A 27,961-nucleotide genomic window follows, 5' to 3' on the forward strand; every position below is an offset into this window, starting at 1 on the left:
CTCCCCCTCCCATTCCCAATCTGACCTTTCTGTCCTGGGCCTCCTCCATTGTCTAAGTGAGGCCCAGGGCAAATTGGAGGAACAGCACCTCATATTTTGCTCGGGCAGCTTACACCCCAGCAGTATGAACATCGACTTCTCTAACTTCAAGTAACCTCAGAATAGGATGTACCTTTAGAAAGGAGATGAGGAGGAATTTCTTTAGTCAGAGGGTGGTGAATCTGTGGAATTCATTGCCACACACTGCTGTCAATGGATGCTTTTAAGACGGAGATTGACACATTCTTGATTCGTAAGAGTGTCAGGGGTTATGGGGAGAAGACAGGAGAATGGAGTTGAGAGGGGAAAATAAATCAGCCATGATTGAATGGTAGAGTGGACTTGATGGGCCGAATGGCCTAATTCTGCTCCAAGAACTTATGTAAAAATGAAAATATTACAAGAATTCCCTGGCGTCTTTCCATCCATCACCATGTACCTCACGTATTCTGAGTTAACTCCAGCCTGATGCAGTGATATCACCCAGTTTGCACCTTACTCTGGAACTGTCCCTACCTCCTTGCAGACGGCCGTACGCCCCGTGCACTTGGGCTGCTGGTAGGTTTTAGGCAGAGCTCGGTAGCTGGAGCCCAATCTCTTGCATGACGCATAGTCGATCTCCCGGGCGATCCCATCCACCGGCCGATCCCTCTGCAGCGGCTGTGTGAGTGACAGCTCCTTCTGGCCCAAGAACGACTTGAAGCGTGCAAAGAGTTCCGGAAACTTCCTGCTTTCGGAGCAGAGCAGAGGGGGTCCGAGGAGCAGCCGGGAGAGAGGGGGTGCAGGAAGCAAAACAAAACGACACGCATTGTAAAAGTTGACCCAATACATGAAACAGCCACCAGTACACATCTGCAGAAGGGGATTACATACATTATCAGTCAAAGCAACTGCAACATAAAATCCTAAATTCCCTTCTTCCGCACAAAATATACATCTTGCAAACTGAATTAAAATGAATTAACCGTTGAAAGGACTCAAACCCAATAGAAAACAAAGATGGCATCGGCAGAAAACAGAGATGGTAATAATAAGGAATAGTAGAATTAGGCTATTCGGCCCATCAAGTCTACTCCGCCATTTAATCATGGCTGATCTTTCTCTCCCTCCTAACCCCATTCTCCTGCCTTCCTCCCATAACCTCTGACACCTGTACTAATCAAGAATCTATCTATCTATCGGAGAAGAGGATCGGTCGGTGCTGGTGCAGGTCACCAATACCTGGACCCCCGAACCCGCCTTCCACGTCCTCAAAGGCGCTCTGGGGGTTCAGCCGCGGGAAGCGCCCCCGCCACACGGAGGCAGAGCAGCGGTTCATGGGGCAAGGTACTCGCTGGAATTTAGAAGATTGAGGGGGGATCTTATAGAAACTTACAACATTCTTACGGGGTTGGACAGGCTAGATGCAGGAAGATTGTTCCTGATGTTGGGGAAGTCCAGAACAAGGGGTCACAGTTTAAGGATAAGGGGGAAGTCTTTTAGGACCGAGATGAGAAAAAAGAAATTCACACAGAGAGTGGTGAATCTGTGGAATTCTCTGCCACAGAAAGTAGTTGAGGCCAGTTCATTGGCTATATTTAAGAGGGAGTTAGATGTGGCCCTTGTGGCTAAAGGGATCAGGGGGTATGGAGAGAAGGCAGGTACAGGATACTGAGTTGGCCAATCAGCCATTATCATATTGAATGGCAGTGCAGGCTCGAAGGGCCGAATGGCCTACCTCTGCACCTATTTTCTATGTTTCTATGAGGTGTCGGTGGAGTGGGCCTGCAACACCGACCTAGTGCCAACGCCAGGACAACAAACCTTGAAGACCAAGATAATACTCAATATATTTAAGACCTCAAAACTTCAAGGGCACAAGATGGCACCAGAAACTTGGCGACTCTTTGTGTACTCCCCGGGTGAAGTCTATCATTCTTACACTAGAATCCTTACACTTTTGCACTTATTTGAGATTGTGCTTATGTATGGTGAGATTTTACTGAATTGTATGCAAAACAATGAATTTCACCGTATCTAGGTACACGTGACAATTCTTTAAATCGCCGAAACTCATTTCTTCCATCTTGGTCTGTCTAACCTCAGAAATCTCACACTTGAAATTTAAAATTTGGACACCAACCATGCGATTAAAAATAGCGTACAACTGGGCTCACTGCAGTGGCAATATTGGAAAATGTCTTCCTTAAAAAATGTCTTATATCAGCAAACCACACAGACGAGGCAGCAAAAAAAAAAACCCGTGACAGTGTTTTGCTGAAGTCAGAAGAAGAATACAGATCAAACCCTGTCAGGTAACGTGGGAGGCTTCAAACCTTCAATTAACAGGGGCGCAGCGGTAGAGTTGCTGCCTAACAGCGCCAGAGACTGGGATTTGATCCTGACTACAGGTTTTACTGAATTGCAGGTGCTGTCTGTACGGAGTTTGTACGTTCTCCCTGTGACCGCGTGCGTTCTCTCCGGTTTTCTCCCACATTCCAAAGAGGTACAGCTTTGTGGGATAATTGGATTAGCTAAAATTGTAAATTGTCCCTACTGTGGACTCGGTGGGCCGAAGGGCCTGTTTCCGTCCGCGCTGTATCTCTATAGTAAAGAATAAAGATGCATAGACTTACCCCAGGAATGGAGTGACCAGCTGCAAGAGCTCAGAGCCTGACACCACCTCCTGGTTGAACAGGGCAATGCAGCGCAAGAAATTCTCGTACACCTCCTGGCTCTTCAGAATCCGACGCACCTGGGGAAGCCGGAGTTGGGTGGGTCGGGGTGGGTGTCGAGGACGGGGTGGTGATCAGTGGGTGGGGATGGGGGTTGAGGAAGGGGGGGAGTAATCAGAGTCACACACTTGTCATCGAACATCACTCCACATAGAATTTTCTGCATTCAACTGATGTCAGGTAAATCTACCGGACAGAGCAAAGAGCAAAGATCTTGAGGTGGTGTCTCGGCAAATAGCTCGGCGCTATTCTGTGCAGAGGTGTATGACACCATACAGTACTGAAACAGGCCCTTCGGCCCAACTTGCCCGTGCTAACCAGTATGCCCCATCAGCTTAACTCCCACCTGCCCATGTTTAGCCCATATCACTCTAAACCTTCCCCATCCATGTACCTGCCCAATGTCTTTTAAATGTTGCTATAGTACCTGCCTCAACTAGCGGCTCTTTCCATAAACTGGGCCGCTGGGCCTTTTTGCAAACGCTATGACAAGGCAATAATACCGCTCTCTGCCCAAAATGTACTAAATAGTAGAATACTATATACTACATTGTGTTTTATGTAACATTGTTTACTACAACCTTTTTTTTCTCTGTTGTACAACCTTGGTGTGTGTATGTATGTATGAATAAATAAATATGTATGTATGGATGTAAATACGTATGTATGTATGTATCTACGTAGCTACCTACCCACCTACCTATTTATGGTATGATCTGCTTAAACTGAACATGACGCTGAGTTTTTCCACCATATCTCATGACATATGACAATAATAAGCTGTGACTAGCATGAGATAATAATAACAAGTGACTGGAAAGAGATAATCTCCCAAACCTGGGGCCCGTCATTCAGGCAATCAAGCTGGTGCTGGCTCTTTGAAAGACATTCAAAGAGATCTCAATCCCTAATCTTTTCTTATTTCACATTTCTATTTGTTAATCTGTTTCCATTCGGGTGAAATATAAGAATATTTTCCAAAAATCTCTATAAACTAAATCATGACACTAATTGATCTGTGATCACTTTTTCATTTATCCCTTTTTGATCTGTTTATCCCCTTTCACTATTATAAAAACATAATTTCTTCATATTCAAGGAAGATCCATTCCATAAATAGCCACAAAATAAAATGTTCACATATTGTTCAGCAAACTTGACGGCGCTTTATGCTGGCCTGCTGCCATGGCAACAGAAGACACAAGGCCTTGAAATCAAACCGTAGTCTTGTTACAATTTTGTTTCAGATTGAAAGGGGCAACAGTGAGATGGGAGCAACCCTGAATGCGTGGCCCCTGACAGTTAGATCCCAGAAACAATCCCAAGGATTGCAATGTTGAACAAGGTTAAAGAGGTTGAGAAGTGGGGTATCTGTTCCACCAAAGAGGAATCGAGAACCAGAGGGCATATATTTAAGGTGGGGAGGGAGGGGGGGAAGATTTAATAGGAGCCTGCTGGTAACTTTTTTTTACACAAAGGGTGGTGGGTGTATGGAACGTGCTGCTGGAGGGAATAGCTGAGGTAAGGACTATCGCAACATTTTAGAAACATTTAGACGGGTACATGGATAGAACAGGTTTAGAGGGATATGGGCCAAACGCAACAAGGTGTCACAGGGCACGTTGGTAGGCGTGGGCAAGCTGGGCCTTTTTCCAAACTGTATAACAGACTCCAAATACACATACACACTGAAATGGTCACCTATGGAGAGTTGGGTATTGCTCTATAAAGCTTTTATAGTGTAAATAGTCCCACCAACAAATTCAAAAGATTCCTGTCAGAAATGTTACCCTAAGCATAATGTGAACCATATTAGTGGCTGCACAGACTAAAGGATGTGAGTAGGGACAGATGCAGGGTGCGGAGTCATGTTGGACAATGCTCACATCAGTGCTTCTGCCAAGCTGCACCACAGAGGAGTCTCATCAGGAATACAGTACTAGAGGGGGGGTGACGATGGATTTGTAAAACCTCAGAAGTTAAATACACGCAAGTTCTGTTTATCACTTACTCTCCAGTCCTCCGGCACCCACTAACCAGTCCTGGACAGCACGCCACAAAAGTCTTTCATGTGACAATAAAATAAACTCAAACTACACATGCCAGAGGATTGGAAAATGTTTGTTCGAGCTTCCACCATCTCTCCCCTTGCTTCCTTTGACAAGTTTGGATGCATTTTTCTGGATCTGACAACTGATTCCTACTAACATTCTAAATGTTAAATGAGAGATAAATTTACTCTCTACGAGGTTAGTTTATCTGTAAAGTAAACTAGCCAGAACTGGAAGCAATATTTCAATTCAAGTCTAAACGGGTGTTTTTCAACAGTTCAGAGCCCCTTTCCCTATTAATACGGTCCAGAATCCAGAGGGTTCTTTGTGAAAAGAATCCTCAACGCCTCTCGCCACTTTCAAGGAGCCCGGAATGTTTCAGGTCGCCCTGTTCCTGCCTCACGTCAGAAATAAATCAGAATGCCAGCCAATGCCAACACAAAGTTGGCAAACTCACTCTGTCGAAGAAGCTGAACTCTCGCAAGGTGCCGTGCTTGCCCGCTGAGGCTAATGACCGATCCTTCACACTGGATAACTTCAGCTTTTTCTGAAAAACATTTCAATCAATTTGGAGCAGTGAGCAGAAAAGACAAAAACGGTGTAAGAGTTGCACCAGACGACAATCACTGCCCCAGACTGAGCGGTGAATGATGGTTTAGTGGTGGCACAGCTGGTAGCGCTTCTGCCTCACAACGCCAGAGACCCGTGGTCTATTCTGACCTCAGGTGCTGTCTACATGGGAGTTTGCATGTTCTACCCACGCCTGCGAGGGATCTTATAGAAACTTACAAAATTCTTAGGGAGTTGGACAGGCTAGATGCAGGAAGATTGTTCCCGATGTTGGCGAAGTCCAGGACAAGGGGTCACAGTTTAAGGATAAAGGGGAAATCCTTTAGGACCGAGATGAGAAAAACATTTTTCACGCAGAGAGCGGTGAATCTCTGGAACTCTCTGCCACAGAAGGTAGTTGAGGCCAGTTCATTGGCTATATTTAAGAGGGAGTTAGATGTGGCCCTTGTGGCTAAAGGGATCAGGGGTAATGGAGAGACGGCAGGTACAGGATACTGAGTTGGATGATCAGCCATGATCATATTGAATGGCGGTGCAGGCTCGAAGGGCCGAATGGCCTCTACTCCTGCACCTATTTTCTATGTTTCCCTCCAGGTTCTGTGACTTGCGCGAGTAGGGAGGGTGGCGCAGCGGTAAAGTTGCTGCCTTACATCGCCAGGGACCCAGGCTCGATCTGAGTGCTCAGATTTCCTTCCACATTGTAGAGATATACAGGTTTGTACTTTGTAGGCTTCTATCCATTTGCAAATTGTCCCTAGTGTGTAGGATAGTGCAAGCGACCGCTGGTCGGTGCGGATTCTGTAAACCAAACGATCTGTTTGGCTCGCTGCATCTCTAAAGTCTAAAGAGTGGATGCATAGAAATAGCACGAACGGTGGATAAGCTTTTCCCACTGAGAGTCGGGAAGCTTCAAACAAGGGGACATGACTTGAGAATTAAGGGACAGAAGTTTAGGGGTAACATGAGGGGGAACTTCTTTACTCAGAGAGTGGTGGCTGTGTGGAATGAGCTTCCAGTGAAGGTAGTGGAGGCAGGTTCGTTTTTATCATTTAAAAATAAATTGGATAGTTATATGGACGGGAAAGGAATGGAGGGTTATGGTCTGAGCGCAGGTATATGGGACAAGGGGAGGATACGTGTTCGGCACGGACTAGAAGGGTCGAGATGGCCTGTTTCCGTGCTGTAATTGTTATATGGTTATATGGTAGATCGACGGTCTGCGTGGACTTGGTGGGCAGCAGGGTCTGATTCCACGCTGTATCTCTAAACTAAACAGTTAGTAACATAACTGATACAAAATCAGAAATGCCCCGTATCACCCCACCTTAAAGGTAGTCTTCAACCTTGGTCATTTAGATGCTGAGAGGATGTTGCCCCACAGACGAGCGGTGAGAACTAATCTAATCTGAACCATGTTCAAGAGCCTAAATTGCAGGTAGCCATCAAGATGGACATGGGCAGGGTGATTCCTAACCACAATATTCACGGAGTACATATTCACGCGCTGACCTTGAGTGGAGGAAGCACTTGGGGCAGCAGCGAGGTCCGCAAACGCTTCTTGCTTAGCGAGTGTTTTGAACAGTCGTCGTCGTCGGCCATTCTATTCTCATCCCTTTCAGACGCAGCGCTTCCAGTGAACTGGGAATTAAAATGGAGACTTCAAATCTCAAAGAAGCGGCAGCGATTTGAACAGTAGCTGGATATGCACCAAAGAGTGAAGCACACACCATAAACTTGCGAATGTCATCTTCTTTCTACCATTACTCACAGGCTGACATCGTACAACATAGAACACAGAACGGGCCCCTTTAGCTCACTGGACCGCGGGAGAAGAACAAAGGGAAGGGATAAGACTTTTGCCTTCCATCACAGTGAGGAGGTGTTGGAGATTCACTGTGATGGATGTTTGTGTAAATTGCGTTAAGTGTGGGTCTCGGGTTTTTTTTGTAATGTCATGACTGCAGGAATGAAATTTCGTTCAAACCTGTTTGAATGACAATAAAAGACATTCTATTCTATGTCTGCACTGACCACAAAGCCAATTTAACTAAGTCCATCTGCATGCACATCATAAGGTCATAAGTGATAGGAGTAGAATTTGGTCATTCAGCCCATCAAGTCTACTCCACCATTCAATCATAGCTGATCTATCTCTCCCTCCCAACCACAATCTTCTCACCATAACCTCGGATACCCGTACTAATCAAGAATCTATCTATCTGTCTAAAAAAATTCCACTGACGGCCTCCACAGATTCACCACCCTCCGACGAAATACATTTCTCCTATCCTCCTTCCCAAAAGAACGTCCTTTAATTTTGAGGCTACGACCTAGGTGCTCCCACTAGTGGAAACATCCGCTCCACATCCACTCTATCCAAGCCTCGCTATCCAACATGGTTCATGTACCTCCAATCCCTGTCTGTTCATGTGGTCTGTCTAAATGCCTTGTAAATACTGCTATGATATCTGCTTCCACCACCTCCCCCGGCAGTGTGAATCAGGTATCTCCGTTCTCCACGTGAAAAGATACCTCACACATCTCCATCGAACATTTCCCCTCATCTTAAATCTATGCCCTCCAGTATTTGGCGTTTCCATCCTGGGGCAAAAGGCCGACTATCTCAGTGAATTTTATATGCTTCAGAACACCTCTCAGCCTCCAACACTCCAAAGTAACAATCCAACTTTGTCCCACCTCTTTATGGTTATCACACTCCGATCCAGTCAATATCTTGGCAAACCTCTTCCGCTAGCGTTCCAAAGCCTCCACATACATCATTCTTATAATGTGGTAACCAGAACTGCACGCAACACTCCCAATGTGGCCCGACCACAGTTTTATACAGCTACTACAACGAGAATGGAGAAGGAGGAATTTCTTTAACAGAGGGAGGTGAATCTGTGGAATTCATTGCCACAGATAGCTATGGAGGTAAGATGGATAGCAAGATATCGGGTATTTTTTAAGCAGAGATTGATAGGTTCTTGATTAGAAAGGGCGCCCAAAGGTTATGGGGAGAAAGCAGGACGATGGGGTTGAGCGGGAAAAATAGGTCAGCCATGATCGAAAGGCAGAGCAGACTCGATGGGCACAATAGCCTAATTCTGCTCCAATGTCATACGGTCTAATGACATGCCAACATTTACACTCAGTGGACCGATGGATGAAAGCAAGCATTCCATACACCTTCTTTACCACCCTATGCACTGGTGTTGCTACCTTCAGGGAGCTATGGACTTACACCACAAGATGCCGCTCAACATCATTGTCCACAAGGGACCTATCATTTACTATACTTTCCTCGTGCATTTTCCCTCCACAAGTGGGAAGTGCATAATCCCCATATCTGGAAGATGAGTACTGAAGGTGAACAAATTTGAGATGAAATTCAATTATTTCTGTTGAAAAGTGTAAGAATGCAGCATTCCCTTCGTCCTGCAGTGCAGGGCCAGCCCGGATTTATAATACAAACTCCTTGAGTGCGGATTAAGTTCTTCGGGTTGTGGAATAATATTAGAGGAACCGGTACGATATCTTGATTGGTGATGAATTAGCCATTCACCAAGTTCAACTCTGAATCAATGAAGCAGAGGAAGCTAGACAGTAAATAAGTTCATTCGTTCACAGGTTCTAGGAGCAGAATTAGGCCATCTGGCTCATCGAGTCTACTCTGCCATTCAATCATGGCTGATCTATCTTTCCCTCTCAACCCCATTCTCCTGCCTTCGCCCCATCACCATTGACACCCATACTAATCACCCCCGGGGCAATCAGGCCAGTCAAAAATGAAACTGCGCTCCTTACCAGACTGATTCCTGGGATGTCAGGACTTTCATATGAAGAAAGACTGGATAGACTCGGCTTGTACTCGCTAGAATTTAGAAGATTGAGGGGGGATCTTATAGAAACTTACAAAATTCTTAAGTGGTTGGACAGGCTAGATGCAGGAAGATTGTTCCCGATATTGGGGAAGTCCAGAACAAGGGGTCACAGTTTAAGGATAAGGGGGAAATCTTTTAGGACCGAGATGAGAAAAACATTTTTCACACAGAGAGTGGTGAATCTCTGAATTCTCTGCCACAGAAGGTAGTTGAGGCCAGTTCATTGGCTATATTTAAGAAGGAGTTAGATGTGGTCCTTGTGGCTAAAGGGATCAGGGGGTATGGAGAGAAGGTAGGTACAGGATACTGAGTTGGATGATCAGCCATGATCATATTGAATGGCGGTGCAGGCTCGAAGGGCCGAATGGCCTACTCCTGCACCTATTTTCTATGTTTCTATGTTTCTATTACCGAACAACAAAATCAACACCAAATGAGTCAAGAGTGTTCTATGTCTATGGCTCTGAGACAGAACAATGAGATTCTGACATTAGGGTAACGACACAAACTGTCAGTTAATTGGAGACAAAATGGAAATGGCGTTGTGTCATTCGAGAAAAGTGTTTTGATTTCACCCTGGAACCTCACACATAGGGCAAACGTATGTGGGAGATTCCTGACCCTCCAATGTCTGGGAAAAGTCTCAACTGTGGGTGGGGAGAGGCAGTGGGAATTGTCACGTACCAGAGATCGTTTGGCATCTGGAAGAAACTGGCCAAACTCAGTCAGTAGATCTTCCTGGCCTCGGAACAGATTGGCGACCTTCGCGAAGACTTCATCCTCCGTCATGCCACAGTAAGGTTTCCCCTTGGTATCCTTCACAATCAGCTGCTCCTTCTGGCAAGAGAGAGAGAGAGGGGGGGGCCGGGTGATTGTTGGAACATGGAGCATTGTTGACTGAGAGCGGTGCTGACTGAAACACAGAAGGCAGCATCTCCATCAACATGGGAAGTGCTCAAGTCTCTGGAGTACGGCGTGTATTCCCTGCACGAGGAAATCTCTCCGGCATTAGTCGGTATAAAGCACTTACAGGCCAATCAGTCCAACAGTGCTGTGATTACGACCACACAAGATCTCACCATTTCTCCGCAGCTCACCCAACCAACACAACCTTCTATTTCTATCATTCCTTTATGTTAACAGAGTTTCCCCCTTAAAGCTCCACATTCACACTGCTCACTCAGTAAAGAACATCCTGGACTCACCTTGACCTTGACTTTGTCCCTTACCATCTGGACGCCCGCAGCAACGGCTGTGGAGGGTGGAGGTCCCGACCACGGGGGGGAAATGGAGGAGGACTGGCCAAGCTCTGTGCCTTCCACCACAGTGATGAATGCTGTGGTGGATGTTTGTGTCAAATTTTTATTGTGGTTGTGTTCTTTATTACTGTACCGCTGCTGGCAACCCAAATTCCACCGACCTTGGTTGTGTGGCAATTAAATTATATCTATCTATCTAAATTATATCTAAATTATATCTATCTTTATTGGATTTATTCACGACCATCTCTCACCTATCGTCCCTAGTTTTGGATGCCCCTGCAAAGGAAAGATTTGTATCTATATTTACATAATCAAACCTTTTAATTACCCAGGGCCCTGCAGCAGTCTTCTTCGTAATATCATTGACTTTCATGGCACAGTGAGGAGGCCATTTGTACCATTTTGTCCATACCAACTAAAAAAAAAGCTGAAAGGGTACGGATTGGGGATGATCAGCAATGATCATCTTGAATGGTGGTGCTGGCTCGAAGGGCCAAATGGCCTACTCCTGCACATATTGTATATTGAAGATTGACATAGAGCTGGGCTAACTCAGCGGGTCAGACAGCATCTTAGCTTTTAGTTTAATTTAGAGACACAGCGGGGAAATAGGCCCTTCGGCCCACCGAGTCCGCACCGGTCAGCGATCCCCGCAAACTAACACTATCCTACACACACTAGGGACAATTTTACATCTGTACCAAGCCAATTAACCTACAAACCTGTACGTCTTCGGAGTGTGGGAGGAAACCGAAGATCTCAGGAAAAAACCCACGCAGGTCACGGGGAGAACGTACAAACTCCGTAGAGACAAAGTTCCCCGGCCTCTGGCGCTATAAGGCACTGGTGCTACCGCTATGCCACCGGGTGCTCCGGTTTCCTCCCACTATCCAAAGAAGTACAGGTTTGTAGGTTAATTGGATTGGTAAAATTGTAAATTGTCCCCAGTATGTGTAGGATAGTGTTAGTGTGCGAGGATTGCTGGTCGGTGCGGGCTCGGTGGGCCGAAGGGCCTGTTTTCCGCACTGCATCTCTAAACTAATCTAAAATGATCTGCCCCAAACTCCTTGCCTTTTTCCTTCTTTAAGGCACTCTTTAGATTCAGCAAACTCCTATCAAGAATTTTGTCACAATATGGTTTGTAAACTCTCTTGTAAAGAGCTTTAAGTGTTTTACTAATATTAAGGGCATATATAAATACGGGTTGCTACTGCAGAATTCCAGAGTTCGATAGCTCGGTTTTTACCTGATAGGTGTGCAGAATCTCCAGAAAGGATTTGTAAACCTCAGGGCGTTCTAGGTAACGGTTTTTGATTTTATTCACGTAACTAATTGCGTTGTCGAACTCCACGGGATGCGGATCATTGGATGTTATGTCGTCGTGGTGATCCAGTAAACGTGGAGTGAAGTCCTCGCGGATCGGGCGGCGGTCTACGTGCTCGTCCTTGTGACACAGCAGAGGGCTCTGGGCCGGGGCAGAGTCGGCACGGGAGACTGGAGCGGCGGCAGCATTGGTGGGCGCGGCAGCTGCACGCTCACGCGCTGCCTCCGACAGCACCTGTGGATGAAAACAATTGGCAGCCTGAGCTTGGGGGCCCATTAAGGGATGGCGCAGCGGTCAGTGGAGCTGGTAACGCTGCTGCCTCACAGCGCCAGAGACCCGAGTTCGATCCTGGCCTTGGGTTCGGTCTGTGTGGAGTTTGCATGCTCTATGAAACATAGAAAATAGGTGCAGGAGTAGGCCATTCGGCTCTTCGATCCTGCACCGCCATTCTATATGATCATGGCTGATCATCCAACTCAGTATCCTGTACCTGCCTTCTCTCCATACCCCCTGATCCCTTTAGCCACAAGGGCCACATCTAACTCCCTCTTAAATATAGCCAATGAACTGGCCTCAACTACCTTATGTGGCAGAGAATTCCAGAGATTCACCACTCTCTGTGTGAAAAATGTTTTCCTCATCTCGGTCCTAAAAGATTTCCCCCTTATCCTTATCCTTAAACTGTGACCCCTTGTTCTGGACTTCCCCAACATCGGGAACAATCTTCCTGCATCTACCTGTCCAACCCCTTAAGAATTTTGTAAGTTTCTATAAGATCCCCCCTCAATCTCCTAAATTTTAGCGAGTTTCCTCCCACATCCCAAAGACGTGTGGGATTGTAGGTTAATTGTAGATTGCTCCTAGTGTGTAGGAAGTGGATGCAAAAGTGGGATAACATGAAACTAATCTGAACAGGTGATCGCCGGTTGGCATAGACTCCGTGGGCCAAAGGGCCTGTTTCCATGCTGTATCTCTAGTCAAACTAAGCTCAAGAGTATTTAGAGATGAAACATGGCATTTATAGTGACTCTGCTGTGAGAGAATCCCAACTTCAGATTCAGGGACAGTTTCTTCCAAGCTGTTTTCAGGCAACTGACCTTCCTCTCACCTGCTGGAGTGCGGTCCTGACCTCCAATCAACCTCATCAAAGTAGACATAACTCCTCCATTGTCAGAGTGAGGCCCAGCACAAATTGGAGGAACAACACCTCATATTTCACTTGGGCACCTTACACCCCAGCAGTATGAATATTGACTTCTCTAACTTCAAGTAACCCTTGCTTTCCCTCTCTCTCTCCATCCCTCCCCCCTTCCCAGATATCCGACCAGTCTGACTATCCTGGTTTACATTTTATCTGTTTGCTTTGTTGTTACCTTCTCCTAGCTAACAATGATCTATTCTACATTTCCCTTGATCTCCGTCCCCTTTGTCTTGTTTTCACACCATACGCTCCCTTATCTCTGTGTCTCCCTCTCCACTGAATCCTGACGACACGTCTCAACCCGAAATGTCACCAGTTCCTTCTACCCAGAAGTGCTGCCTGTCCCGCTGAGTTACTCCAGCATTTTGTGTCTACCATCTACCTCATTGGAGATCTTTGAAATACATTTGATGGACCTTATCTTGCACTAAATGCTGTACCCTTTATCCTGTGTCTGTAGACTGGGGATGGTTGGATTGTAATTATGTCGTCTTTTAGTCAACTGGTTGGCACGTTACAAAAACCTTTTCGCTGTACCTCTGGTTCACTGTACCTCGGTAAACATGACAATAATCGACTAAACTAAACCTCCTGGCAGAAGACGAGCAGTGAAAAGCAAAACCCTTTGGTTCCTTCCCATACCTATTTACAATGGGTTTTAGACAATAGACAATAGACAATAGGTGCAGGAGTAGGCCATTTGGCCCTTCGAGCCAGCCCCGCCATTCAATGTGATCATGGCAGATCATCCCCAATCAGTACCCCGTTCCTGCCTTCTCCCCATATCCCCTGACTCCGCTATTTTTAAGAGCCCTATCTAGCTCTCTCTTGAAAGCATCCAGAGAACCTGCCTCCGCCGCCCTCTGAGGCAGAGAATTCCACAGACTCACCACTCTCTGTGAGAAAAAGTGTTTCCTCGTCTCCGTTCTAAATGGCTTACTTAAATATTCTTAAAGGATATGTCATTAAAGAATTGGGAAAATGTGATTGTGGTCACAGACGTCACTGCACGCTCTGCTGCCATACTGGGGACCGTGGACGATGACCAACGTACACACCTGAGTCTCAGCCGGGGTGGGTCCATGGACACTCACTGCCTTGTTCTTCTGAATCTCTATTCTGTATCCCGGTGGCAGGAAGGCATTGAATCCCAGAATAAGGTCGGGATGTCCCTGGAAAAGCCGGGAAACCCTGTCAATTACACCAGGTGTGTCGATGCTGCAATCCAGAATAAGAAACATTTAGTGGTGAAAGCGTTGAGAAATGTTATAGAACCACAAACCCCCTCAACAGTCAAAGAGCAACAGATTCATCAGGTTGCCTACATGATCAGCGTTGCTCCTCCACACTAAATACTTGGGGCTCTAGTCCTATCTGATCAATCGAACTGTTCAGTAGACTGGAGAGAGAAATGAAGTCATGGTACTGGGAAGCTGGGAAGATGATGAGAAATGACTTTATATTTGTGATGCAGTAGCATGAGGGGGTCTTTTGGCCCCATGGTCCTCCTTCATAACGCAATGGCTTCTCAACCGATCCTGGTCTCCCTTCCATGTTCTAGCTTGCATTCTATCGCTACCAGCAAGAAGCAAGAAGCTGGTAGCTACCACAAGAGGCTATCAACCTCAGTTCTGAAAGCTCCATTTAACCCACATCTTTCTGAGGATTCAGAACTCCTGATGCTCCCCCATTTGTGTGAAGCTGTGCTTTCTGACATCAACTAGAACAGCCTAGTTCAAATTCACAGACCATATCTTATGTTCGTAAGTTACAGGAGCAGGCTTGGGCCATTCAGCCCATCAAGTCTACATCGCCATTCAATCATGGCTGATCTATTTTTCCTTCCCAATACCCATTGACGCCCTCCACAGCCGCCCGTGGCAATGAATTCCACAGATTCACCATCCTCCGCCTAAAGAAATTCCTCCTTGTCTCCTTTCCAAAGGTACAACTTTTTATTCTGAGGCTGTTCCCTCTGGTCCTAGACTCTCCCACGAGTGTTTTTGTGTTCTCGACTCCCGATAGAACTTTATTCACTTTTTCGTCATCGCAGACGGCATAATAAGAGTAATTGAGTCAATAACGTCACGTCGCAACTGTTTCCCAATCTCCCGAATTCCCAACACATCAAACGGGCTGCTTGAACAATAATCGGACAGGATAGCGGGTTGATACGAATTGTTCCCGTCAGATTGAGGTGGCAATGCACTGAGGCTGCCTGCATACCTTTGAGATTTAAATTCCTTCATGATGTCAAGGAACTCATTGTAAACGGCCGGGTTGTTCCCGAACTGCATCTTAACCTGGTCCAGGTATGACAAGGCATCTTCAACCTGAAAAGCACACTAATAACGTATGAGGTTGTATTAACAGGACTATTCTGTAGAAAACAAAGCACAACATCTTATCCCAATACAAACCCCCGCTAATGCCAGACTTAGAAAATGCATCCCATCATAAAGTGGTTGAAACTAAGCTTTAAATGTTACAGTAAGACACGTGCACACTGCAGTAAGACACAGACATTGGAAAAGCAATTCCCGATGACAGATTACTTCAATATGGGTCACACACGGACAGGGTTTGGTTAGATATTAAAACTTATTGTGGATTATTGATCTGCAGATTGTAATCATACAGAAGTCTGCTCCTGGGAGAGGCAGAGAGATATCATTAAGTGAATATTTTCAAAAAATAACACACAAAAAATCGATTAATAAGGAGTTGGTCAAAGGAATGTTTTTATAACATTTTCTATTTTCAAGGTGGTCATAGAACAACAGTCCAGAGTGTCCCCTCTAACTGTTTTTTATAGACCAGTTGCATTGATAATCCCACAAGATTACTCAGAGTTGTGAATCTGTGGAATTCTCTGCCGCAGAAGGCAAAGGAGGCCAATTCTCTGGATGCTTTCAAGAGAGAGTTAGATAGAGCTCTTAAAAATAGCGGAGTCAAGGGATACGGGGAGAAGGCAGGAACGGGGTACTGATTGTGGATGATCAGCCAGGGTCACAGTGAATGCCGGTGCTGGCTCGAAGGGCCGAATGGCCTCCTCCTGCACCTATTGTCTATTGTTTGGTAATCTAAGGGTGTACTGGCATGATGTTGCAGGTATCAAAACCATGCCTTGAAAACATATTCAGGTGCTTTTTTCTTACCATCAGGGTCACGTGAATGAACAGTTTATTAAAAAGTTTAAAAAAACACCCTAAACAGGTCTGACAGCACAGTGGCGCAGCGGTAGAGTTCCCACCTTACATCGCCAGAGACCCGTGTTCGATCCGGACTACGGGTGCTGAAGAAGAATATGGATTAAACCCTGTCAGGCAACGTGGGAGACTTCTAACCTTCACTGAATAGGGGCGGCACGGTGGCGCAGTGTTAGAGTTGCTGCATTACAGCACCAGAGACCCAGGTTCAGTCCTGACAGCTGTGCATTCTGTACATAGTTTGTATGTTCTCCATGTGACCATGTGGGTTTTCTCCGGGTGCTCCGGGTTCCTCCCAGACTCCAAAGACCTGCAGGTTTGTAGCTTAATTGGGGTCGGGAAAAACTGTAAAAATATCCCTGGTGTGTAGGATAGTGCTAGTGTATGGGGGTGATCGTTGGTTGGCATGGACTTGGTGAGCTGAAGGGCCTGTCTCCATACCGTATATCTAACGTCTGACACCAAAGTGCATGCACAAATGTGTGTACAAAAGGGTGGGTGGGCAAGCACATTCACACAGGTATGAATAAACTGCGGTGAGCACCATTGCTTCACTTGAATATACTCTGACACTGATGAAAATGTTTAAAATCCTACGGGAACAGGGCGCGGGAAATATCATCTCCAGGGAGCTTCTGACAACAGAACTGAAATTGATTACAATCCTTGTTAAATTTTTGCTATAACAGTAATCGCAAGGTTTCTTACAGCAAGCAATGCACTTGCACAAATGAGTAAAATTCCCCTTATGTACTCAGTGCTAGTAACGGCACATTGCTCACCAGATTACTCACCGACTCTCCCAGGGGACGCGGCTACTTCAGAGAAATATTCACGTCAATTTATAACAACATCAATTAACAATGACACAGGTAGATCAATGTTTATCTACAGGGCAGGACAACCATTCCCTCCTTCAGTGCAGCTGCCCTGGCCATGTGGTTCCATCTTGGTACTTACCCCTACTCCGACTCTGTGCGGTCCCAGTTTGATTCACTCCTAGAACTTCAGTTACAATGAGCAAGGGGGAGTGGACAAGGACAATTGCTGACAAAAAACTAAAAGTGTCTGGAACACAACATCTCCTCTGTGTTTGATTGAGCACAGAAATGTTAAAGCTCTATCTTAGTCCTGACAATGGTAACTAAAGGAGCCTCAGGTTGCAAATGCCCGGAAGTGAACTGGTGTGAACACATTCTGGAGCACACAGCACGCAGTCTCTGGCTACAGGTGACATTACACTGAGCCGTGTAACAGCACCCCATATTTCACTTGGGCAGCTTTCAACCCAGTGGTATGAACGTTGATTTCCCTAGTTTACGGTAACCCTCACATTCCCCCCCCCCCCCCCCCACCCTCCCCCTCTGCTAGTCGTCCTTCCAGTTCCACTGATCGCATCCTTGTAGCCCTTCATTACCACCTCTTCCCCAGCCAACAATGAACCATTATGGACTCCACCCTTCCATGGTCATCTTTGATTTGTTCTGGCATTTTCCCGCCTCCAGTTCCCTCCCATCTACTTTCAGTCTGAAGAAGGGCTCCAGCCCAAAAACCACATCCATCCTTTATCCTCCAGAGATGCTGCCCGACTGGCTGAGTTATTCCAGCACTTTGTGCCTGGTCATCAGTATTGTCGAGTGAATATTGCTCCTCAGTGCTGTCGACAACATCTTTCATCTGATGACCGATGGGAGGTTGACTCGATTGTAATTAGCCAAATTAATTTGGGCTTTCTTTTCGTGAACAGGAAACATCCGAGCAGTTTCTCACGTCGCCAGGTGGATGTACGATTAATGGTGCCAAAACGGTAGGATCTTGATCAGTTGGGCAGGTGGGCTGAGGAATAGTGAACGGAATTTAATGCAGAGAAATGTGAGGTGTTGCAGAGCAGAAGGACCCAGGAGTGCAGATGCATAGCTCCTTGAAAGTGGCGGCACAGGTAGCACAAGGGTGGTCAAAAAGGCTTTCGGCACTTTGTCAGAGTATTGAGTAGAAAAGTTGAGGGGGGGGTCATGTTGCAATTGGTGAGGCCACACATAGGGTTTGGGGCACCATGTTATAAGAAAGATGTTGTCAAGCTGAAAAGGTTGCAAAGATTTACGAGGGTGTTGCCAGGATTCAGGGGCCTGAGCTATAGGGAGTGGTCAAGCAGGCTGGGACCATATTCCCTGGAACTTAGGCTGATGAGGGGTGGTCTTATGGAGGTGTATAAAATCATGAGAGGAATAGATTGGGTAGCCGCACATAGTCTCTTTCCCAGAGTATGGGGAATAGAGAACCAGAGGACGTAGGTTTACGGTGAGGGGGTAAAGATTTAAATGGTGGAAGGTGTATTGAACGAGCTGCCAGAGGAGATAGTCGAGGCAGTAACGATCGTAATGTTGAAGAAACATTTAGACAGGTATATGGGTAGGTTTAGAGGGATATGGGCCAAACACAGGCAGGTGGGACTAGCGTAGATGGGACATATTGGTAGGTGTGTGCAAGTTGGGCAGATGGGTCCGTCTCCATGCTCTATGACTCAAAAAACATATTTAGATCCAACGGCCTGTTTGGGATACAATATGACAGCTGGAATACAACCTGTCAAAACCGCGCACAGCAGATTCTTCCGATCGTTCTTACCTTGAGCCTCTGGAACTGTTGTTGCTGTGCCTGTTTCTGCACTGCAAAGGTCTGAGCCTGGATTTGATGGTTCATCTGCTGAAGATGGGCCTGAATCTTGGCCATGATCTCCCCTCCGTGCCGATGTATCTGGGACGGTGGAGGTTCCAAGTCTAAGCCTTGGGTCACCCCAGGCATCTGGCAGCAAAAGGACATAAAATGAGCCGTTGGTTCAGAGTGGCTGATTGGGAGGAACGGCAGCTGAGTAGGGGAGCAGGGATGAAGTGGAGAGGAACTGGGAACATTATACCACAGCCTGTTGGAAGTATTCACCCTATTCCACTGGGAAGAACATTGCTATGCCTCTGTGGGTAATAATACTCTTCCCTCTGAGCCAGATGGCCATGTTCAATTCCCACTCCAGAGACCTGAACACACCTTCTGGGATAGTGCTCCCAATGACACTCGGAGCAGATTTCCATTGTCATGATACTGTCTTCCAAAGAGTGGATTCAAAAGATTCCATGGCAAGTTTCAAAGAACGCAGTTTTCTTCCCAAACATCAGCAGTATCTTAAAATAATTATAATTCTTAAAAATGCTAGCCTACTATTTTCACATTGCTGTTTTTAAGACCTTTCTGTTCTCAAAGCTACTTCAGAGACTAGGATATAGAGGCAGGCATAGCTCAGGCCTATGTGAATGCCCATATAGAGGCGGGCATAGCTCGGGCCCATGTGAGTGCCCAGATACTAGAGGCGGACATAGCTCGGGCCCATACTACTACAGAGTGTCTACTACAGAGACTACACAGAAAAGTGCTGGAGGTGGGAGTAGGACAAAGTCTGGCAAGTGATAGGTGGATACAGGTGAGAGGGGGTCGTGTTGGGAGGACAGGAAGGGGGGTGGGGGCGGTTGGAAGATGTGAGGGGATGGGGGTGGGGGTTGGAGGATGAGAGATGCGGGGGGGGGGGGGTGAGTTTGTGAGCAGGGTCAAGGATCGGGAAATTGGATGGGAGGGAAGACTCAGAGGAGCAGTGGGCTCAGAGGAGCAGAGTTGGAGAGTGAGGGGGTGGGGGGGGGGGGGCAGAGGAACGGCGTGGGTGTGGGGAAGGGGAGGGAGATGGGGGTGAATTGAACACGAGGACAAAAGCGGATAGGGGGTCTTCAGGGGAAGGAGTACCATAAAGCGTTGAGGAAGAGATCACATAAAACAACGATAGGAAAAAGGAAAATTAAAAAGTGGGCGGCACAGTGGTGGAGCTGCTGCCTCACAGCGCCAGAGACCCGAATTCGATCCTGACCCTGGGTGCCATCTATGTGGAGTTTGCACGTTCTCCATGTGACCACGTGGGTTTTCTCCGGGTGCTCCGATTTCCACCCACATTCCAAAGACGTGCGGGTTTGTAGGTTAATTGGCGTCTGTAAATTTCCCCCTACTGAGTGGATAGAACACTGGTGTTCAGGATCGAACTAGTGTGTGGGTGATTGTTGGTCAGTGCGGACTCAGTGGGTTTCTGAACCAAACTGACCTAAAATAAGTACTTCAGTCCGCACTGAAGTAAATCGTGCTTTGAACATTTGCTGAAATAGTATTACAAATTGAGAGAACAAATTGGCTTCCAGAATACATTGCAGGGGCTGAGAGACATTACTCAGTCCCTTGAAGGTAGACACAAAATGCTGTGGTAACTCAGCGGGTGATGCAGCATCTATGGAGCGAAGGAATTGGCGACGTTTCCCCCATCCCTGGCATCAGTCTGAAGAAGGGTCTCGCCCCGAATCGTCGCCAATTCCTTCTCTCCATCGATGCTGCCTCACCCGCTGAGGTACTCCAGCATTTTGTGTCCACCTTTGATTTAACTAGCATTTAACTAGCATCTGTAGTTCTTTCTTAAACATTCAGTAAAACCTTCATAAACAAACAAACCAGCTTCTCAACAGCTCAGCACAACTGCTTTTGCTCCATACCTTGTGATAAATTGACACTACAAAATCCTATCAATAATAAAACGGATTGCTGTACTGCTCAGCAGGCCACCCAACCAATATCTGGGCAGGCGAAAAGGTTTGATATCCCAAGGTGATGGCTTTTCATTTGGTAAATTTATCTACAAATGGTTTCAAGATTTAGAGAAGCGAGTTGAAGAAGAGAAAACGTGAGGGCAAGTTGGTGTTGCACGGAAAACAGGAATTAATGCCCAGCCAAAGATCCAGACCCCACCAGTTCTCTGCTCGAATGTAGATCAGTAGCTGCCAGTAGTTTACTCCAATGTCATTATAGGGCACAGCCCTGCCAGTACTGCAACCAAGCATTAAAGTGACATAACTGCACTTCTAATGGCACAGTGGTAGAGTTGCTGCCTTACAGCTCCAGAGACCCAGGTTCGATCCTGACTACGGGTACTGTCTTTACGGAGTTTGTACGATCTCCCTGTGATTGATCCGGTTTCTTCCCACACTCCAAAGGCGTGCAGGGTTGTAGGTTAATTGGCTTCTGTAAATTGCCCCTAGTGCGTAGGATAGAACTAGTGTATGGGTGAGTGCCGGTCGGTGCAAACTCTGAGAGCCAAAGAGGCTGTTTCCATGCTGTCTATCTAAGCTAAACTATGTCCACCTGTACTGTAGTCAGCACCACTGTCTAGCATGGTAGAGACAAACCAGCATAACCTGTATTTTATAACTCAAAGTGATCTCCAGATAGAACTAATACTGGCAACATTTCTTACGTTGCTGGTTATTTTTAATCCTGTGATAATTTCATAGGCAAGTTCAGCACTGTTTTCTCATCATGCTAAGGTCCTGTTGCGTTGATAGACACCTCGCTATTGGCTCAGAATCCCACCCACTTTACACTTCTTCCAGGGCAGGTGGTATGTCTGATGCTGTAGAGATCACAAGACATAGGAGCAGAATTAGGCCATTCGGCCCATCGTCTCTGCTGCGCCATTTGATCATGGCTGATCTATTTTTCCCTCTCAAACTAATTCTCCAGCCTTCTCCCCGTTACATTTGACACCCCTACTAATTAAGAACTTATCAATCTCCACTTTAAAAAAAACCAACAACTTGGTCTCTATCTCCGTCTGTGGAAATGAATTCCACAGATTCACCACCCTCTGGCTATAGAAATTATCATCTCCCTTCTAAAGGTACGTCCTTTTATTCTGAGGGCTGTACCCTCTGGCCCTAGACCAGTGGAAACATCCTCCCCACATCCACTCTATCTAGAACAGTCAATATTCAGTTAGTTTCAATGAGATCCCTCATCCTTCTAAACTCCAGCGAGTACGGGCTCAAAACCATCAAACGTTCATCATATGTTAATCATCCTCCGGATCCTCTCATATGTCAGCAGGGTCATTCCTCAGATACGAAGCCCAAACAATATTCCGAAAGTAGTCTGACCAGCGTCTTATAAATCCGCAGCGTAACATCCTTGCTTTTGTATTCCAGTCCTCCCAAAATGAAGGCAAACATTGCATTTGTCCTCGGCAGAGAGCAAGAATTCTCCATAAGCAATAAGGAGCCGGCATGAAATCCCAACGCATTCCCTAGCCTTGGTCCCTGCATCAGCAAATCCCCCCCCCCCAGCCATGGGCACCCAAGTTATGACAGGTAAAGGGATCCTTGGCTATCAAGAGGTTTAGGAGAGACATTGTTCTCGTGGTGGATGAGGATCTTTTTCATGAACTGAGATTCGACATTGACAAACATTCTGCAAGGAGATTAGTGCCAGCATATTGTCAGATGGATGAGGTTATATCTATCTCTTTATTTGAAGGCGTATTGCTTTTAGACAATACTGGGATGTTACTGCAACAATGTGTGCACCGCCTATAAGTTTTGATCAAATCATTAATGCTTTGTGGACAGCATTTCCCCCAAACCATTCCATCACCATCGAGTCAAAACCCTTGGATCGTCAAGATCAAAGCACGATGGACCACCCCACACCACACCACACAGGCTCCAGTGGCTTAAAAACAGAAATGCTGAGAAAGCACAGACAGCCAGGCAGCATCTGTAGAAAGAAAAAAACAGTTAACGTTTTGGGTCAAAGACCCTTCTTCAGAACGGAGAAAGAGAGAATGCAAGTTGGTCCAAGTGGAACACCATCACTCCAATCACCTAAACCAGGTCTTCAACTTTTCTAGGGCACTTGGTGGTCCAATTTTATGAGATACAAATATAACTGGAGATTAGCTGCAAACAAGGGCAAAGTGGATTCCAAAAGGGAAGGTTAATCTCACTGGATTCTTACACAAATGGCCTTCAATAATGTATAATGTATAACGTCCAAAATAGAACAAGGGGAGTCATGGGACATGTTGCTGAATGGATAGCAAGCTTCTAAAGGTATAAATAAACATACAACGCTCAAGGTGGTTCGAGAGAGGGAAACAAAAGGAATGAAACAGAATTCCAAAGAGGCCACTCCTCTGCACAATTTATAAAGGCGACGAACCTTGGAAGTCAGAAGTGGGGCTCAAAATTGAAGATGACAACAAATTGGGATGGACGATTAATTTAAACACTGATGTGGGTACAGACAAGAAGGCATCACAAGAGGGTTTGTGCAAGATGGTGCCTTCTGTTAGAATCAGAAACAACACACTCTTTACGATAGCACAATACTTTTACTTTAGAGATACAGCGTGGTGGAAGATTGCAACCTTCACGTGGTCCGCCCTGTTTGGACTAATGCAATCAACTAGACGTGCACAAACGGAAGATCAAATAGAACAAGTTGTCCAACAACTTTAGGCTGTGCACGCCACACGAAAGAAGGAGAGATACAGCGTGGAAACAGGCCCTTCGGCCCACTGAGTCCGCCAGCGCCCACCAGCGATCACCCCATGCTCTAGCACCATCCTACACACTAGAGACAACTCACAATTTACAGAAGACAAATGTGGGAGAAAACCCACGCGGTCACGGGGGGAACGTACAAACGCATAGACAGCACCCAGAGTCAGGATAGAACCCGGGTCTCTGATGCTGTGAGGCAGCAACTTTACTGTTGCACCACTGTGCCGCCCTGACTCCTTGCTGGCTCCAGGCGTTTGTCCGAGGCACTGCACAACTGAATCATAACTTCCTCTTATATTCCAAACTGAAGTTCAGTAGTTCTGGAATAGCTGCAGTCTCAGAGAAGATAACCCTGCTGAAGGGAGCACTCTACAGCATTGCAACTTGCCTGATGCCACCCAGAGACCACTTGGCAAGTTCCCTACTGACTTACTGGAATAGTTGCTACACTCTACCAGTCATTCAGATCCCAACAATCTATTGTCCCATTGCAACCCCAACACTTCACCACAGTCCCTTTAACTACATATCAACACAAGTAGCCATGTTTGTATACACACGTAGGAATAAGGAACTGCAGATGTTGGTTTCAAAAAATAAAAAACGGAGTAACTCAGCAGGTTAGGCAGCATCGCAGAAGAACATGGATCAGTGATATTTTGGCTTGGGATCTGACTGATTGTGGGGGAGGAGGGAAGAAAACTGGGATCAGGAGAGGCTGGGCAAAGCATGGCAGGTAATAAATGGACACAGACAAGGGGGTTATTGATAGCGAGATAAAAGCAGATGGTGTGAGAAAGACTGGTTGAAGAATTGTAAATTATGAAGCAAGAGGAAGGAATATAGGAGATGGGGAAAGGGGGTAAAAGGGTGGGAGACCAGGTAGGGCAGGGGGGGGGGGGGGGTGCAAGGGGAGGGGGTTGTTGGAGGTTGCCCAAAATTGGAGAATTCAATGTTCATTCCACTTGGGTAGCTTACAACGGAATGGTATGAACACTGAATTCTCCAAATTTAGGTAACCTCTAACAACCCCCCCCCCCCTCCCTTCCCCCCCCTCCACCTGCAATCAGTCTGAGGATGGGCCCCGCCCTGAAGCGTCACCGAACCATGTTCCCCAGAGATGTTGCCCGACCCATTGAGTTACCCCAGCACTTTGTGTCCTTTTGTGTGTGTTTGAATAGTTCAATTAATTCTCCCATTACTTTCCAGAAGTGGTAATTGTGCAGTGAGCTTCCAACGGAGCCCATCCAAGGGGCGCATAGAAACATAGAAAATAGGTGCAGGAGTAGGCCATTCGGCCCTTCGAGCCTGCACCGCCATTCAATATGATCATGGCTGATCATCCAACTCAGTATCCTGTACCTGCCTTCTCTCCATACCCCCCTGATCCCTTTAGCCACAAGAGCCACATCTAACTCCCTCTTAAATATAGCCAATGAACTGGCCTCAACTACATTCTGAGGCAGAGAATTCCAGAGATTCACCACTCTCTGTGTAAAAAATGTTTTTCTCGATGGGGAAACATTGCCTCGTCACGATGCCTTGGGACACAATCGAAGATTGGACACAAAAAATGCTGGAGTAACTGAGCGGGACGCTCAGTTACTCCAGCATTTTTTGTGTCCAATCTTCGAAGAACTGCTGGCTTACACCAAAGAGTGCTGGAGTAACTCTGGCTTACACACAGAGTGCTGGAGTAACTCAGCGGGCCAGGCAGCATCTCTCCCCACCCAAAACATCGCCTATCCATGTTCTCCAGTATCCTGTACCTGCCTTTTCTCCATATCCCCTGATCCCTTTACCCACAAGGGCCACATCTAACTTCCTCTTAAATATAGCCAATGAACTGGCCTCAACTACCTTCTGTGGCAGAGAATTCCAGAGATTCACCACTCTCTGTGTGAAAAATGTTTTTCTCATCTCGGACCTAAAAGATTTCCCCCTTATCCTTAAACTGTGACCCCTTGTTCTGGACTTCCCCAACATCGGGAACAATCTTCCTGCATCTAGCCTGTCCAACCCCTTAAGGATCTTTGTACAAGTAGCTGTAGGATCTTTGGGCACCACTTCACACTTCCCTCACTCAGCTCCCATTAGCAAACCTCAGGATTACTCCACAGTCAAAAAATATTTGTGGAACAATCTTCATACAAATCACATTGACCACATTTTAAAGTTTGCCACTGTAGCTGGTGTCTCAGTCACAGTGTGAAGCCTCCGCCAGTTACATCAGCACGCGTGTAAAACGACTGGGGACTTGAAAGCTGTATCGCATTTTTAATTATTGATGTGCTTGTGTTTCCCCGCAGTCGTTTAAGCAGCTCTGACATTCATTTCACTCAGATCTGACTAAGGAACCAAACCTCGGTTTCCTGTCCAACAGACCACAACCAGTGTAGATTGGGTACAAATCAATCCTCGACAACAATCCTCAACACTGGTGTTCTGCAAGGATGCGTTCCCAGCCCACGTCTTTACTCCTCATGCACCCATGACTGCGCAGCCAAGTACAAGTCCAATTCGTGTTGCAAATTTGCGGACTCTACCGCCGTAGCGGGCCGGATATCAAATAATGACGAGACGGAGTACAGGAAGGAGACTGAAAACCTCGTAACTTGGTGGCAAAACAACAGCCTTTCTCTCAAAGGTAGACAAAAATGCTGGAGAAATTCAGCGGAAGAGGCAGGATCTATGGAGCGAAGGAAAAAAGGCGACATTTCGGGTCGTCTCGACTAGAAACGTTGCCTTTTTCCTTCGCTCCATAGATGCTGCCTCACCCGCTGAGTTTCGCCAGCATTTTGGTCTACCTTTGATTGTTCCAGCATCTGCAGTTCCTTCTTAAGCCTTTCTCTCAATGTCAGCAAGGAAGATAGTGATCGACTTTAGGATGCGCCAAAGCAGAGATGGTTGAAAGGTTCAAGTTCCAAGGAGTAAATATCACGAACAACTTGTCCTGGACTAGCCATAGAGAAACAATGGTCAAGCACACCAACGCCTCTACATCCTTAGAAGGCTTTGGAAGTTCGGCATGCCCCCAACAACACTCACCAACCTCTACAGATGCGCCGTGAAAAGCATTTTATCAGGATGCATCACAGCATGGTTTGGGAACAACTCTATCGAAGACCGCAAGAAATTGCAGAGAATTGTGGACGCAGCCCAGACCATCACACAAACCAACCTTCTTTCCATTGACCCCATCTACACGTCACGCTGCCTCGGCAAGGTCACCAGCATAATCGCCCCTCTTCTTCCCTCTCCCATCAGACAAGAGGTACAGTTATCAGGCGACTGAACCATCCTATCACCAACTATAGAGCAGTCTTGAGCTACCATCTAGCTTATTGGAGTCCCTCGGACTATCTTTAATCGGACTTTAACTTGCACAAAGCTTTCTTCCCTTTACCCTGTATCTGTACACTGTGGGATGGCAATTTGTAATCGTGTAAAGTCTTTCCAGTGACTGGAGAGCACGCAACAAAAAGGTTTTCACTGTACCTCGGTACACGTGACAATAATCTAAACTAAATAAATTAAACCTCCAATCCCAATCAGGAGCCTTCTCTCAGTCGGGGTGTAGACAGGCTAGATCCACATAGTCTGTTACCTGGAGTATTAAGAACCAGAGGACATGGGTTTACGGTGAGAGGGGAAAATTTAATAGGAACCTAATGGACAAGTTCTTCCACACAGAGGGTAGTGGGTATATGGAACAAGCTGCCAGAGGAGGTACACAAAATTGCTGGGGAAACTCAGCGGGTGCAGCAGCATCTATGGAGCGAAGGAAATAGGCGACGTTTCGGGCCGAAACCCTTCTTCAGAGGAGGTAGTTGAGGTAGGTACTACAACGACATTCAATAGACATTTGGACAAGTACATGGATAGTAAAGGTTTCGAAGGATATGTGCCAAACATGGGCGGGTGGGACTTGTGTAGATGGGGCATCGCCATCAGCGTGGGCAAGGTGGGGAGAAGGGCCTGTTTCCGTGCTGTATGACTCTGTGGATAGTTCAGTGTCATTTTTCTATAACATTCGGTGAACAGTGGTGCGGCTGGTACAGCTGCTGCTTCGCAGCTCTAGAGATCCGGGTTCAATCATGACTTGCCTGTGTGGAGTTTGCACATTCTCCCTGTGACCCCCACAGTGTTCCCCCCACATCCCAAAATCATGTGGGTTTGCAGGTTAATTGGCCTCTGCAGATTGCCCCTAGTCTGTACGGAGCAGATGAGAAAGTGGGATAATAGAGAATGAGTGGTCAGTGCGGACTGGGTCGGCCTGTTTCCATGCTGCA

General features: G+C 46.5%; 1 protein-coding gene across 6 annotated transcripts in view; it reads right to left on the reverse strand.

Annotated features, from left to right (window-relative positions):
* Positions 1–27,961, reverse strand: part of sin3b (SIN3 transcription regulator family member B) — a 52,344-nt gene that overhangs the window by 20,858 nt on the left and 3,525 nt on the right. For 2 of the 6 annotated variants that reach the window (XM_033047024.1, XM_033047026.1), the window contains 9 exons: positions 18,880–19,056; positions 15,272–15,390; positions 14,104–14,263; positions 11,767–12,078; positions 9,943–10,095; positions 6,884–7,012; positions 5,262–5,351; positions 2,655–2,773; positions 556–769 (listed from right to left, as the gene is read on the reverse strand). In XM_033047024.1, coding sequence (XP_032902915.1) covers positions 556–769; positions 2,655–2,773; positions 5,262–5,351; positions 6,884–7,012; positions 9,943–10,095; positions 11,767–12,078; positions 14,104–14,263; positions 15,272–15,390; positions 18,880–19,056 — 1,473 coding nt within the window. Of the gene's footprint in view, positions 1–555; positions 770–2,654; positions 2,774–5,261; positions 5,352–6,883; positions 7,013–9,942; positions 10,096–11,766; positions 12,079–14,103; positions 14,264–15,271; positions 15,391–18,879; positions 19,058–27,961 lie in introns of all 6 variants that reach the window. The other 4 variants (XM_033047025.1, XM_033047029.1, XM_033047028.1 and 1 more) reach the window with 4 other exon arrangements.

Source organism: Amblyraja radiata, chromosome 29 (genome assembly GCF_010909765.2).
Source record: "Amblyraja radiata isolate CabotCenter1 chromosome 29, sAmbRad1.1.pri, whole genome shotgun sequence".
NCBI classification, from domain to species: domain Eukaryota; kingdom Metazoa; phylum Chordata; class Chondrichthyes; order Rajiformes; family Rajidae; genus Amblyraja; species Amblyraja radiata.